General features: G+C 43.3%; 1 protein-coding gene across 4 annotated transcripts; it reads right to left on the reverse strand.

Annotated features, from left to right (window-relative positions):
* Positions 1–421: 421 nt before the first annotated feature.
* NSMCE4A (NSE4 homolog A, SMC5-SMC6 complex component) lies at positions 422–13,854 on the reverse strand. Of its 4 annotated transcripts, XM_068961394.1 has the most exons (11): positions 13,563–13,854; positions 12,793–12,870; positions 10,137–10,267; positions 7,828–7,979; positions 5,708–5,807; positions 4,869–4,959; positions 3,873–3,967; positions 2,511–2,559; positions 1,549–1,637; positions 1,372–1,458; positions 422–513 (listed from the first exon to the last, which is right to left on the reverse strand). In XM_068961394.1, exons 1-10 carry the CDS (start codon positions 13,852–13,854, stop codon positions 1,384–1,386), a joined length of 1,152 nt encoding a protein of 383 aa, XP_068817495.1. In that variant the 3' UTR covers positions 422–513; positions 1,372–1,383. The 4 variants fall into 4 exon arrangements, 3 of the variants coding, with proteins under 3 accessions (XP_068817495.1, XP_068817494.1, XP_068817496.1); XM_068961393.1 differs by having other exon boundaries at positions 1,372–1,637; XM_068961395.1 differs by lacking the exon at positions 13,563–13,854 and adding an exon at positions 13,106–13,197 and having other exon boundaries at positions 1,372–1,637.
* Positions 13,855–14,612: the final 758 nt, after the last annotated feature.

Raw genomic sequence — 14,612 nt, forward strand, 5'->3', positions numbered from 1 at the left:
CTCAGGGCAGAGGAAGGACTGCTGCTAAGATGAACCCAGGGTTGGCGTTGCCCCAAAAAGTGGTCTGGCTTGGCTTGAAAGGGGATTGAACAGTTCCTTGTGTGTAAAACAGGCTGAAGCACATAAAACTGTTGATATTTGACTATATCTTACCTATGAAAACAGCTTCATGTGGTACAACCTAATAAGTGTTGACCTGACTGGCTAACTTTACAGCTAAAAAAGATGCAGAGAACCATAATGATCTTTAAGCCATTAACAACCTAACTAAAACTTTCAATGGGACAGGGCTAGATAAAGCAGAAACTCTCCCAAGAACAGAAAATACAGAATAACTGCAATTATTTGTACATATGGCAATGAATTTCCTTTAATCCAAGACAAACATGACAAATTCCTTAACTATCAAAAGCTACATTTTATTAAAAACAATCTGTCTTTAAAAATGTTTGATCATACAATATATACAATACATGCTGCTTTCCTTTTTGGATTTCAGCATCCACATGAGTCCTAAAAAACAAAGGAGGGAAATAGCTGGTTAACAGTTTATAAATGGTAAATTAAAAGTTCATTTAAGAAGATGCATAAAGGAAATCTACCAACCAGCTCCTCCTCAGTGAGGAGGGCCCAAGTAAACCTACAGTATAGATCTTATGTCAGTTCTCCTCTTTCCTTCAATTACTTGGGAACAAAAGCTCAAATATAATTGAAGCATATATTAAGAGTTTACACTAAGTACTGAAAAGCTAGTTTTAACTCTAACTCAGAATCCCATTTTACAGATTTACAGAGAAGGAAAACAAAGCAGAGTAAGACTAAAGGGGCAGAGCCAACAGGATCCCATCTCCTGATCCGCACCCACAGCTGTGTACAGTACAGAATACCAGGTCATTTCTAAGATTCCCTTCCTCATCTCCTTTATAAAAATGGAGAATTATTTCATAAACAAAACACAGGTTTCAGAAATGCCCATTACCAACATCATTGCAAGGTAGTTCTATCTTAATTTTCCTTTTCTACTTTGTCTGCATAAAGTAAGCCAACCTGATGGGACAGTGAACAAAACTGATGGGAGGATTCAATATTCCATCATCTCATTTATCCATTTGTTGTGGGGGTGGGGAGAGTGCCAAACCAAGACCAATCTCTGCTCTGTCTCTTTCAACTGCACATCTTAAGGCCACCAAAGGAATCAATCCAAAGGTGGGGACTTGCAACCACTAGGTCGTGTTCTGCCCTTCTCACCAGTTACACACAATTTTAAGAATGGGGCACTAGAGGGAAGCAAAATCCAAATTTCACCAGAAGATGAAAAAGTGAGACAGAAACTATGATAAATACATGCAGCTGTCCCAGGGGAAATGTTACCTTCAGCTGGTGTCAAGCACTTAGCCTCTGCCGGCTCTGACTTGAAGTAATCACAGGCTCTGAGATCTCAAAGGTCCTCACAATCTCCTGGTAGAGAACAGAGAGCATGTGGGCACTGGGTTTACAGCAAAGGAATTCTTGGAAACAAACTGCCCGGGGTAACATGCAGGGCTTTACCTCCCAGTCTCGATAACTCAAAGCTATAATTGCTTGATTCCTAATTTGAGTGTTTTGCTCAATTCCTCGACTTTCCTCATTAACAGGCTCTGTTTGAGAGGCAAAGTTTTCGAATCAGAAGAGGTAATCTGAACAGACACCAATGAATAATAGGAAAGACACCTGTACCAAGCAAACGCTTAGAATATTACATTCTTATTAGGAATTCATGCATTAGGGTTGTATTATTACAATAGAAAGTAACCCCACTTGCTTCCATTAAAAAAAATACATATGGTAAAATAACACATTCCAATCATTTGAAAAACTCTGCATATCTATGAACCAAACACAGAGCTAAGGTCTAGTGCATCCAGTATGAAAGTAAGAACTTTTTAAAGGAACGGGTAAATGCAATGAAAACACTTCATTCTGTACAGGAGGCCTTAGAAGACAAAGAGTAATGGAGAATGTGAATCATTCAACAAAATTTAAGATTCTCTCTGCATTAACCATGCTCTTTAATATTTACTGACATTTGTAAATTGTATAGCAATGTTCTTTTTTGACATCAGTTTTCTAACTGTGAGAGATATTTAAATGAAACTTGTATATAAAAGAGGCAAAACAATGAGAAAGAAAAAAAACATTCTGGAGAGGAGGAGCTGGCATTAGAGATAAGATAGAAAGAAGGAAACTGCAAAAATAACTGTAATACAGACTTTCTAAATTAAAATTTAAGGGAACCTATATCATTTCTTGTTATTCTTAACAGCAGTAGATGTTGAATCAATGACAGAACTGAATCCATCAGTTTTAAACTATGATCAAGTTTTCAGTATTTTCAGTTAGTTGAGGAAGACATTGTAAAAGTTCGTTACCTAAAATAAAAACTCAATTTACACTTAATAAAATACATTTCACACCCTCCAGTAACAAATACGTTTTCTTTAAAACTAACTTTTCTGGACATAATCATTTACCTATTATTGGCAGTCGGTCTTGGTCAAGTCTTATTCTTGCAAAACCATCCTGTAACACAAAGACTAAAATTTAGATTCAAAACCTTCAGCCACTGGAAGAAAAAATTACTCAGTGAGAAAATTCTAAACCTTAGACAATCAAAATATACCATGACAATAAGGAGGAGTGTATACAGACAAGCCTTCTCTCACATCTCCCTCTACATGGGGTATCTTTCAGGTTCTAATCAGCTCGCTTACCCGGGCACAGCCTCATCCCCAAGATCTCTTAAAACTACAACCATCTTGGCTCTTTGACTGATTCACACTTTTTGAGTACTCCACATTGTATTATTATGATTATTTTTTTGGCTGAGCCATGCAGCTGGTGGGATCTTCGGTCCCCCAGCAGGGACTGAGCCCAGGCCCTCAGCAGTGAGAGCGAGGAGTCCTAACCATTGGACTGCCAGGGAGTTCCTGAATACAACACATTTTACGATGCGTAATACTATCACTGACCGTTGACAGAATATGCTTTAGTTATCATTTCTGAAAAAACACTTTTGTCAAAAAAAACCAAAAACTTTTTGTCAACACAAGATTCAATTTTGTTAAAATCGAATTAATCTTAGAAGTGCCGGATTGCAACCAGACATAAGACTGAAGACAGCCTGGAGAAAATTCTCAAGGTACTCTTCTGAGAATTTTTCTTTTTTTTTTTTCTCCTAAACCATCTGTTTTGAAATTACTTCAAACTTAAGAGTTACAAGACTACCGCAAAGACCTCCCATACATTCTTTACCCAGGGTCACCAACTGTTCGTGTTTTGCCATATTTATGTTACTGCTTTCTCTCTCTGAAAGTGACAGTGTAGTCACTCAGTCAAGTCCGACTCTTTTCGACCCCATGGACTGGCTTCTCTGCCCATAGAATTCTCCAGGCAAGAATACTGGAGTGATGTGCCGTTTCCTTCTCCAGGGGATCTTCCAAACCAGGGATTAACCTGCCTCTCTTGCATCTCCTGAACTGGCTGGCAAATTCTTTACCACTGTGCCACCTGGGAAGCCCTTTTCCCTACAACTTCGGTGTATATTTCTTGAAAACAAGGGTATTTTCTTACATAACAACTAACAAATTTGGGAAATTTAACATGTATATCACATAGTTACCTAATCTGTAAGCTCCAAAAATGTCTACAATGTAAAAGCAAGCACTTAGTTTTTTAGCTAGTTTTTTTGGCCTGTGACTCATCAGTGTTTTGCTACAATGGGTCTAAAACACATACTGGTTAGTACAAATTCCTTAGCCACCTCTCATCTATACCTGTTATTATTTACCCTCTTAAAAGCAAAGAAAAACAGAGAAAAAAATCTTAAACCTTACCCTTATAATAAAAGAAACATGAAAGATGTTTTCCACTGTCCGGGGGAAAGAATGTGGATCAACCACAAAGTCAAAGAAGGACATTGGAGTATCAGCTAAAGAAAAAAGAGGAAAAAATTCTTCAACAGAGGACAAATTACTTTTGCTCATCAATTAAGACCAATGTTCTCTAGTGTTAACCAAAGAAAGGAAGCGGTATTCATTCTGTTATGGGATGGAAATTAATACAACCCCGCTGGAGGACAATCTGGTGTATCTATTAAAAATCTGCATGCCCACTTCCCTGGTAATCCTCCTTTAAAAAGCTGTCCTACAGAAATATTAGCACACGTGCACGAAGTGGTATGCCCAGATTTTTCACTCCAGCAGTTTATACAAGAGAAAAATGCTATAAAGAACTTGTCCACTAAATAGAGGATTTGTTAAATGTATGATACACTCACCCAACGGGAATCACTGAAAAGAGTAAGCAGGATCTGCATATATCAATATGGGAAAATGTCCAAATGGACAAGTCATCTTGCAGAAAAATGTGTATATTATTTTGCTTTGAAAAAAGCAAAACACCACCATCACCAACAACAAAAAAATCCCAACTACTTAGTTGCATATTTATTACGACTGACATAGACATAAAAAAGTCTGAAAATACACACATCACATTTTATAAGTGGCGACCTTGAGGGAGTGAGGTCAGGTAGAACAGGTACTTGACTTTTTACTTTTCTCACATCTTTGGCATGTATTATTTTGTAACAGAAAAAATATCCCATCTTTGAAAAATAAAAATGAGAATTTCTTTCACCGCTATGGTGGGATGGACATGTTCTCATGGGATTTCTAGAGAGAAGTCTCATAAAAGACATGTCAAGAAAAATCAAATGATTCAAGCATTACATATATGCCTTTTAAATAGAAATAGCTTCTCATTGCAAGTGACACAGGCCTAACTGACAAATACAGATTGTTCCATTTTAAGCTTGGTATCGTACTTACGATCTTCTTCAAAGTATGTTTGCAACAATCCCAAGATTCTTTCTACTTCTTTTTCTGTTGCTTCTTGATGAGACTCTTCCATTCTTTTTAACTGAAAATATAAAGCTGTTATCAAGCAGACTGACCTACTTGCCTGCCTGTTAACCTTTTCTGCTCTCTTCCCCGGCCAAACTCCTCGAAATATCTTTTACTTAGGATTTCTAACAGTTTTTATTCCTGTCTTAAAATTGATAGTTAAAAAAGATTTTTCTAGCTTTAGTAACATTTTCATATGAATTATCTAAGAGAGGAGTAACATGACCAAATCCATCATTTTTAGGTTGAATGTAAAATAGCAAATTATAAAAGGGGCAGTTTAGAACAGTGGTTCTCACCTGGGAGTGATTTTTCTGCAGCGCCCCCCACCCGCCATGAGACATTTTCTAACACTTGGTTGTCATACTTGGGACTGGAGGGGGGAACATGAGAGGAGGCTGTTAGCATCTAGTGGGAAGAGGCCAAGGATGCTGCTAAACATCCTACAATGCACAGGAGAGCCTCTCACAGCAAAGAATTATCCAGCCCCAAATGCCGACAGTGCCGGTTAAGAAACCTGTTTTGGGAGAACTAATCCATACTACAGAAATGAGTTAAGACCTAAGACAAGTAGTCCATCCAATAAAATGTTTAAAGACTTAAACATATCAAAAATGATTCAAACATTAAATGATTACTTTTTAAGTGACAGAACCTGACTCCAGACCCAAACGCTGAGAAAAGACGGCCAAATTACATGTATATGACACTAATGGCTATTTTAAATTAAGTGTTTTTAAAAAGTAACATTTGAACAAACAAACCTGGGCAGGCATTGCCTGCTGCTCTTCTATCATACGAACTTTTCTTGGACGTTCAATTCGTGGCTTTGGCACAGGGCACTCTCCTTGTATTGAACCCAACCTAATGAAAAATATGCTTTCATGTCTTTGTTTTTAAAACAAACTAATTTCACTAACTGAAAGCAGTTCCCACAGCATCCTCAAATTCAGACCAGGCATCAGTGGTGTATGAGTGACATCAGACCAAGACTCTGTCCGGTTTGTGACAGCCTTTCTGCTCCTTCTGTGTTTCTCAAAGAATTCAACCAGATTCCTCCTCAATACCTTCGTATTTTACTCTCAATAGTAAGTCAGTCAGTATGCCTGTGGTCCTCCCAGGTAGCCTGTTGTCTGTTTCACAGAGCCAGCTTCAGAGATCAGGGGAAGGATGAACGTGTGTGGGGGATGGCGATGAATAACCCCACTGAGGTTAAAAAAGCCTTTTGTTCTGGGGGTGCCAGAGCAGAGCCCCACTGCCTGCGACTCTAGAACACACCTGTCTTATGAGATAACAGGTAAGGCAGGGGCCATGGGATTCCTTTCCCTTTTGGACTCCCTCCAACTCCCAAAAAAGCCCTACAGCAATAGACATACCAGGCAGAAACAACCAGGGCCTAGAGAATTTAGTCCCCTGTGGTCCCTGCACTGGAGGAAATCAAAGTATACAGTAGAAATCCCATGTGTGCGCTGAGTTGCTTCAGTCATGTCTGACTCTGCAGCCCACCAGGCTCCTCTGTCCATGGGATTCCCCAGGCAAGAATACTGGAGTGGGTTGCAGGGATTGAACCCGAGTCTCTCACATCTCCTGCATCAGCAGGCGGCTTCTTTACCACTAGGGTCAACCAAGAAGCCCAAGCAAATCTTACCAGATGGAAAGAAAACATGGGGGAAAGGACACTGCAGGCCAAGGCAACAGCAAGCACAAGGGAGCAAGGTTGTAAGTAAATCACTGTGGCCGCAAATTGGGCTAGATGATGACAAAAGGTTTAAGTTATGTAACCCAAGGCTATCTTTCTTTCTTTTTATTTTTGGACATGCCTCAAGGCTTGGGGGATCTTAGTTCCCTGACCAGGGATTGAACCCACACCCTCACCAGTGAGAGCTTGAAGTCCTAACCACTGGACCACCAGGGAATTCCCAAAAGGCTATCTTTAGATCCTGCATTTATGGTGGAGCCTAGTTCAACAGCAAAAAAAAAAAAAATTTAGACTTTTCCTATAATAAAGAAGTTTGATCTTTTTGCTGTAATATACAGTGATTCTGGGCACCTGAATTAAGGTAAGTCTTGTTAAAAACAGATGCCTCGGGAAATACGAAGAAAACCCAGGTGCCTGGCCCTGCACCACAGACTTACTAAATCTCCATCTCCAAAGCCTTCTGAGGCACTACCAATTTCAGGAGGTTTAGAAGGGCACTCAGAATAGACAAATGCCCTAAGCTATCCACTTAAGGAAGAAACCACTTGAGTGGTTGCCCTGGAGAAATTATCTACTGGATATTTTAAAGGCTGTCTTACAAAAGAACCAGTAAGAGTTGTTCTTAGCCTCTTCATAAGACTAAGCTAGGAAATTAAGACAGGAGCCAATTCCATTTGAGTATAAAGAAAAGCTTTTCAAAATCAAAGCTATATCCAAAAAATATGAAGTGGGCAGTTTATGTGACAGTGACTCAACTAGTCTTCAAATATAGGACAGCGATCATCTAACAGGGAATTATATATAATAAATGGCACTTTACATATATTGGTAAATCTTAAGATACCTTTCATAGGAGGTATCATCCTCCTATGTAATAAGGACTTTTAAAGATGATAAAGCCAGATATTATGTCACAGACCTAAAGTCTCCCATGCTAGAAAGCAAAGGTGCCAGCAGAGTGCCCTGCTAAGGAGGTGCCAGCCCACGGCCTTTCCTGCTCCAGTTAAGCTGGATGAGGATCCATCCGCAAGATACTATGGGCTTTTAAATCAAACTTTGGAAAGTCTCTGAGCGATGGCATCATGACTGTCTGCTCTACAATACCAAATAATTGTTGTCCCTACAATAAAATACAATTTAAGGTTTACAAATGGCTGGTCTGTCGGATTTTCAAAATAATCTTACAGAAAGTGGAATGTATGGGTTTTATTAAAGGTGTTTTCTGCTGTTTTGCCTGATATTTTCCAGGAGTCATAGACTATGAGTTCAAAATCAGAACTATCTTCATCGCGGATGAGTTCTTCAGCTTCTAGCGGATTTACACCCATATGAGTCAGCTACAAAAACGAAGGGAAACAGAAACCCCAGTTAAGCCACGAGCAATCATTCACACCACTCAATTATCTCTATCACTAAACAACAGGCCAGAGGCAAAGTCTGTTTTCAGTGTCCTAACATGTTGGCTTAATTTCTTATTACAAATTTCCTGTTTTCAAAGGCACCTTCTTCTTGGCAGAAACTATTCTTCAAGGTACTCAGGACTTTTTGGTGAGAAAGTGAGATGATCCAGACCAAAGGGTCTCAACCAGAGCAATTTTTTAAGCACCGCCCCCCCCCCCCCCCCCCGCCCCCGACCAGCATTCTATCTAGAGACACTTTTGATCGTCACAACTGGGTGGATGGCAGGGAGGGCCGTGTTACTAAATGCTGTAGAGGGCATTTAGTGGGTAGAGGCCAGAATAGTGCTCAACATCCTACTGCAGGTGCCCCCCACAACAGAGACTCAACCAGCCCAAAATGCATGTAGTGCCAAGGCTGAGAAGCCCTGCTCTAGCCCCCTGCAGGCCGAGGGGTGGACATACCAGAACTTAGCTTGCTGGTCCTGATCACACACAAGTCATTTTTAAACTATCAGCAATGCTGAATTAGCATAAAAATAGAAATTCACATCCCTAAGCAAACGCTCTGGGATAGAACATGGAAGTTTATCTGGCTTTCAATTTTCATTTCCAGCCAACCTCCCGGAGACCCCTGATTAGCTTGCAGATTAGGATTTCCAGGGAGCAGCACCTAGCATCAGGGAGAGATCGACTCATCTTAAAGGTGACTTCCTGGGAAGAGTTGGCAGAAGTCTAATAATTGTCTTATCTCAAGCTATCTTGCAGAAAGTGTATTAAATTTGCTTTTATGAAAGTACATTTTTATAACATTATAAAATTATGAAATGCCTAGAAGTTATCAAATTAAAACAGCAATACCATATATAAACAGTAATAAAAGCCCTCAGAGAGCTTAACCACTTTGAAGAAAAGAGAGGCTGCTAGAACCCAGTCAAAGAGACACGGTCAGCTCTGTTCCATTCTCCTGCCAACCGTTCTACCACTGCACACTTGGAGAAGACATTTCAGTTTTTATGTGGTCAAATCTTCCAATTTTTTCTTTATAGTTCTTATATTTGGGGTAATACTTGAAAAAATCCTCCCGCCAGAGTCTATAGACAGCTATTAGATTGGGGGTCAGCATGGACCGCTTTAAGACTTAACGGAATTTAAAGTACAAAGCTCACCCTGATAAATAAAAGTAATTTTTAAAAAGATTACCCAATATATAGTCAACTTTATTTATTGAGCATTTTCCAAAATGCACTACACTTCAAGTTTTTTTAAAAAAATTTTAAGGTTTAAAATTTAAATTTTTTGTAAGTTAAATTTTTTTAAAAACCTAAGGTTTTGAAAACATCAAAAACCTCATCTGCCTCATGCCTTTACAAAATATCTGTTCGGATCTCATGGTACTAAATCATTTTAATAACCTTTTAACAAACAGAAAGTTAATGTCCTAACAGAAATGCTAGGACAGAGGTTGGCTCAAAATAAAACCAAGATAAAGAAAAAAAAAAAAAAAACAGTAAAATACAAAGTTCAACTCATTGTGCTTTTTGGGGGCAAAAAATTCATCAAGCCAAAGTTTCAAAATTTCAGGTAACCACCATTCAATCATTAAGAGGCAAAGACAGTTGAATAAAACAACAACAAAAAACAAAAGCAGAACCCCAGTCATATTCGTATGGTTCTGAAATACTCTCAAAGACAAATCAAAACATGCCCCTCCCCCAGACGTAACTCATATCCAGCTGTACTTTGCCTACATGTAGGTTTCTGCCCAGCCTAGCACAAAGGTCCCGGGTCACTGAGAATGAACTCCTGAACTGACAACCGAGTGAGGGAAAAAATGGCCATTTGAAATAAACAGCACCCTGAGTCTTAGAAGGCTAGGAGGTTTTCAAACTGCTCTCAATTCCCAACCTAGATTCCACCACATAGTCCGACTGTCATGTGTTTAATCTTATTAAGATCTCTCTGGAGGAATCTCAGGCCCAAACAAAAGGGAAAATGATGTGAAAACCATCTGCATATGGATATAAGCAAAGTGGATAATTATACAATATGTGGCATGAAACATTTTTTATTATGATTCTGTAGCTTTGAACTTACTAGAGTTTCCACATATCGTAACATATCAAACGAGTTCAGATCAGAACGCAGCTGCTTTGCCTTCTCTTTGCCCAAATCTGAAGCCAGAACAAGAAAGTGGGCATCCAGGACTGCTTCTCTTGCTCGGGACACTATTCGGAAAAGAAGGAAAAGATACACATTACAACATACATGTTTATCCACAGGCATTTTCCCAAAACTTCCAACTGCACTTAACTCCCCATTTCCCATTGGACCAAAAGGAAAAAAAAAAATCTCAAACACACTCATCTCTGTGTAAAAACAGGTTCCCCTGGTCAGCTCACCAAAATCTGAAATCAAAGCTGACCAGTCTTCCTAAAAAGCCAGCTCTCTCTACTACACTGTTCCTGCTTCTGGGAACTGAATAAAAATCTCTTCATTAACTGCAGTTTAACAAAACCTCCATCATCTCTAACACTGGCTCTTGGACCCTCGGACTCCAGTAACCCATCCAGGCACTATGAACACCTGTGTTGATGATGGAAGCCAAGCTGAATGCCCACGTGTGTAAGGCGTTGTGCTTGGGTGTGGCCAAGACCGGTAGGTAATAGGTACGTTGTCGAGGAGCTTCAGGTGCAGTTCCGTGCTGGGCGGGTAGCGGGAGAGGCAAACCCTGCCTGGCAGCACAGGTCCCACCAAATGAACAGCCTACAGGCAGCAGGGCCATGACCTCCGAGCATGGATGATCCAAAAAGGATCATCTTTTAACATTTAAGATAAGCTACAGACAAGGATTTAAATAAAAGGAGACAAGCAGGAAATGGGGCCAGGAAACTGAAGATGAGGTTTGGGGAGAGGAGGGGGAGGGTTCATTAGAGGAAGACACAGGACTGAGGGGAATCAGTTTGACCAGACCCCGAAAGGGAACAGGCAGTGTGGAACCATGCTCCAGGAACACCAGCAAAGGCGAACTGAAAAAGCAGCCAAGAGACAAATCCGGCAGGCAGAGTTCAAACACACAAATGCCTCTGCCTAGCTTGCTCCTCAAGGCCATTTCACTTGAATTTTTGATTGCCCAAACATTCCTCAGGCTGATGAACGCACTGACTCCAAGTTTTGTATTCATATGCATAATTTTCTCCCCAGTTTTATTTCAGGAGAATTACTGTGAACATGACAATGAATGAGAGACAAGAGGCAAAAGCTAGAGACTAGTTCTGGGCTGCTGCAGACCTGACCTCCCCTCCCCGCCGCCAGCCCGTCACTGCCACGAAAGCTGTGAGGAAAGTGCCCATCTCCCACGGGTGGGTTCACACCTCTGAAGAGCTGCAGAACATGCAGTCTGTATATATGGAGGATACAGAATCCTTTGTTGGCTGACTGTCTCCTAGGGCCTGGTTGAGTGAGTAACTGTGCCTTAAAAAGGCAACCCAGCTAGCATAGTAGAATTGGCCAAGCAGGAAATGATCTGTTAATCAACAACTTTTCAGCAGTGGGTGAATAATAGGGGACAAGGGGTCAAGAGCAACCCTGAAGAGACAGCCTGGGCAGGGGGTTCCCAGCTCAGAAGAGAAGAAAAAGCTAGAGAGAGTGGAGGAGGGGTTGCACCAGGTGAAAAGAAAGAAATGTTCTGGTTCTCAGAGAACATGTGGAGTGGTGGTGTCCAGGCAGCGGCCAGCTCTGTTGACTTCTTCACCTGCATGGGTCTGCACTCTCCTCTTCTGCTCCCATAGAATTTAGAGGAAGGCCAGGAGGGAAAAGTAGTCTGAGGACTTGTCCCCAGGCTCTGTGACCCAGTGCCCACACCATCAGGGGCTGCCTGACCTGTCCTGTCTTCAAACACAGAGACCACTCTTAGCACTAACACTGCTGCTGCTTTTCATTCAAACCAAGCTTTTATTTCAGAGCCCCCTTTGCCCCCATCAATGCTAGAGTTCAGTGCTGAGATTCCTCTCTTTCTCAGGCCCCTCCCCTCACTGGAGACCAACAGGGCCACCTGTAGACCCGGCCATCCCCACTGGGTTATATTAAGTGGACCAAAAGCAAAGAGCTTAGGGAAGGGAGATCGGGAGGAAGGCAGGAAAAGAAACAGGATGTCAGAAGCCAGCTCAGTTCTTTCTTTAATACATCCAATGCATCCTAGGTAGTCAATAGAGTAGAAAGATAAGACATAAAAATTCTCAGCAGTCAATACAATAGAAATATAATACACAGAAAGTTCTCAAACTTGAACAAGCAACAGAATCTCCTGGGGCGCCTTGTTAAAACTGGCTGCTGCTCCCCACCCCCAAATAAAGCCCTTACTACTTGTTTGTACTTGTGAAAGTGAAAATGAAGTCGTGTCCCACTCGCCTACCAGGCTCCTCAGTCCATGGGATTCTCCAGGCAAGAATACTGGAGTGGGTTACCATTTCCTTCTCCAGGGGATCGTCCCTGACCCAGGGATCGAACCCAGGTCTCCCGCATTGCGGGCAGACGCTTTAACCCCTGATCCATCAGGGAAGCAGTGCGTAGGGACTGATAAGTGCACAATCATAGTAGTGGTGCTACAAGGGAAAAGGTTCCAAAACTAGTAAAGCACTCATAAATATGGGGGTTGTTTGGTGTCAAGCATTCGGTTCTCATGCAAAACTAATTAAAATTACCCTAAAATATATGATCACAGAAAGCTTCCTTTCATAAAATAATGAATTACCTTCATTAAAGAGAGTGTTGGCCTCTTCAAGGACCTCTGTTAACTTGTCGCTGGCATTCAATATATCCTCCCGGTTTTCTATTTTAAAAAAATACAAGCTTTGGGAAAGGTGCTCATCATAGGCTAACAAGTCATTGGCAGACTAACCAGCAGCAGCTGGAGAGCCAAGTCCCAGCCCCCACCCCCACCCCCGCTCCCCGGTGTAATTATTTTCAGCTGTATTTCTTTAACCAAAACGGCCTGACAACAGAAAAGATGACTACCCCTTTAGCAGAATGAACTTGAAAAGGGGACCCACTTCGCTCCCCCTAACCTTCACCCATGGGCTTCCACGCCTTCTGCAGCCTCTGAGGAGCGCTCTTAATCAGAAGGACTCTCCAACTCTGCAAGCCACAGCTTGCAGAGCCGGGCCACCGAGAGTTTCAGAATAGGTAGGTCCAGGGTACGCTGGGGAATTTGCATTTCTGGCAGCTGCCTCGGGCGGGCGACTGCCGGCGGGGAACCGCTGGATCTAAGAAAATGCGCCCCGGCTCCTCGTGCCTCCTCTCCCCGGCTCCCAGACCGCGCCCGGCCTCGGGCGGTCCCGCCCCTGGGGGACTCGCGCGCCCCCGCCAAGGTCGTGCCTTGCGATCCGCACGACAGATGCGCGAGCGCCTCGTAAACCCCGAACCCGGGAGCGGCCGGGCGGCGCGGGGCTGGTCCCGGGCTCCACGAACCAGCCGGGCCGCGCAGGGCCTGCGCGCGGTTCCCGCCTCGCTACCCTGCCTTACGTTGGACCGAGTTGATAAGCGCCCGGTACTGATGGCGGATCTGGCGGCACAGACTGGGGTCGGTCTCCTCCTCCAGGCTCGCAGGGTCTATCATCTCGTCCCCGGAATCCGACGGTTCGGTATCCTCCAAGCCCGGGCGCTCTGGGGCCTCCCTGCGCTCGGGCGCGGCGCCGCGGCGGGACCCGGGCGACAGCGGGGACCGCGAGCGGGAGCGGGAGCGGGTGCGATCCCGGTGCGGGTCGCGGCCCCGGCCCCGGCCCTCGGGCCGGCGGCCGCTGCTGTCCCCGGACATCGCGCCAAGCCTCTCTGCAACTTTGGAACGGCGGAAGTTCGCGCCAGAAACTGAAAGCCCTGCACACCCTAAGCGCCTGCTCCCCGCGAACGCAGCTCCCTTGCCGGCGCGAGCGCACAGCGACGCCTGTGGCTGGAGGCCGGCGGCAGGGGCCGAGGCCGGGGGCGCAGTGGTTACAGCGCCGCCAGGCGGGCACCGGGCGGCTCAGGCCCCTGACTTTGCACGCCCCTGACGTTGGATACCCTGTGATCCCACTTTAGATGCTTATAATCTTCGTGGTCTGGTCCTCCGTGCCCACCTCATTAGACTTTCACCTTCCCCGGGGTCTCCCTGGCTCTCCCGGACCCAGCCACACCCTTAAAACAAATACTTAGCATTCTTCCAGCTGGAAATTCATTCCAAGCTCCAGACAGAAATATCTGGGACATTGCCAGGTAATGGGCACGCAGACCGTGTTTGTTGATCGAGTCTCCTGCAGTTAAGCAGGATGCGCGCTGGATATGGAGACGAAAGATGAGATTCTGCCACTCACTATCTGTGACCTTAGTTCCTTGAGCCATTATGGCAGGGACCCAATGGAGTTTATGAACAGCTGGTAATCCCCCCTCCACTTTTTTTTTTTTTTTTTGAAAGTGAAAAGTGTTAATCACTCAGTCCTGTCCAACTGTTTGGGACTGCATGGACTCCAGTAGCCTACCAGGCTCCTCTGTCCATGGAATTCTCCAGGCAAGAATACTGAAGTGGGTTATTCAGTATAC

The sequence above is a fragment of the Capricornis sumatraensis genome, chromosome 23, assembly GCF_032405125.1.
Source record: "Capricornis sumatraensis isolate serow.1 chromosome 23, serow.2, whole genome shotgun sequence".
NCBI classification, from domain to species: domain Eukaryota; kingdom Metazoa; phylum Chordata; class Mammalia; order Artiodactyla; family Bovidae; genus Capricornis; species Capricornis sumatraensis.

Coding starts and splice junctions, on each gene's coding strand:
- NSMCE4A (XM_068961393.1), bottom strand. CDS start 13,854: ATGTCCGGGGACAGCAGCGGCCGCCGGCCCGAGGGCCGGGGCCGGGGC. Junction 2,560..3,872: donor ATGTTTCTTTTATTATAAGG/GTAAGGTTTAAG, acceptor TTTGTGTTACAG/GATGGTTTTGCAAGAATAAG. Junction 1,638..2,510: donor AGACCGACTGCCAATAATAG/GTAAATGATTAT, acceptor CCTCTCAAACAG/AGCCTGTTAATGAGGAAAGT.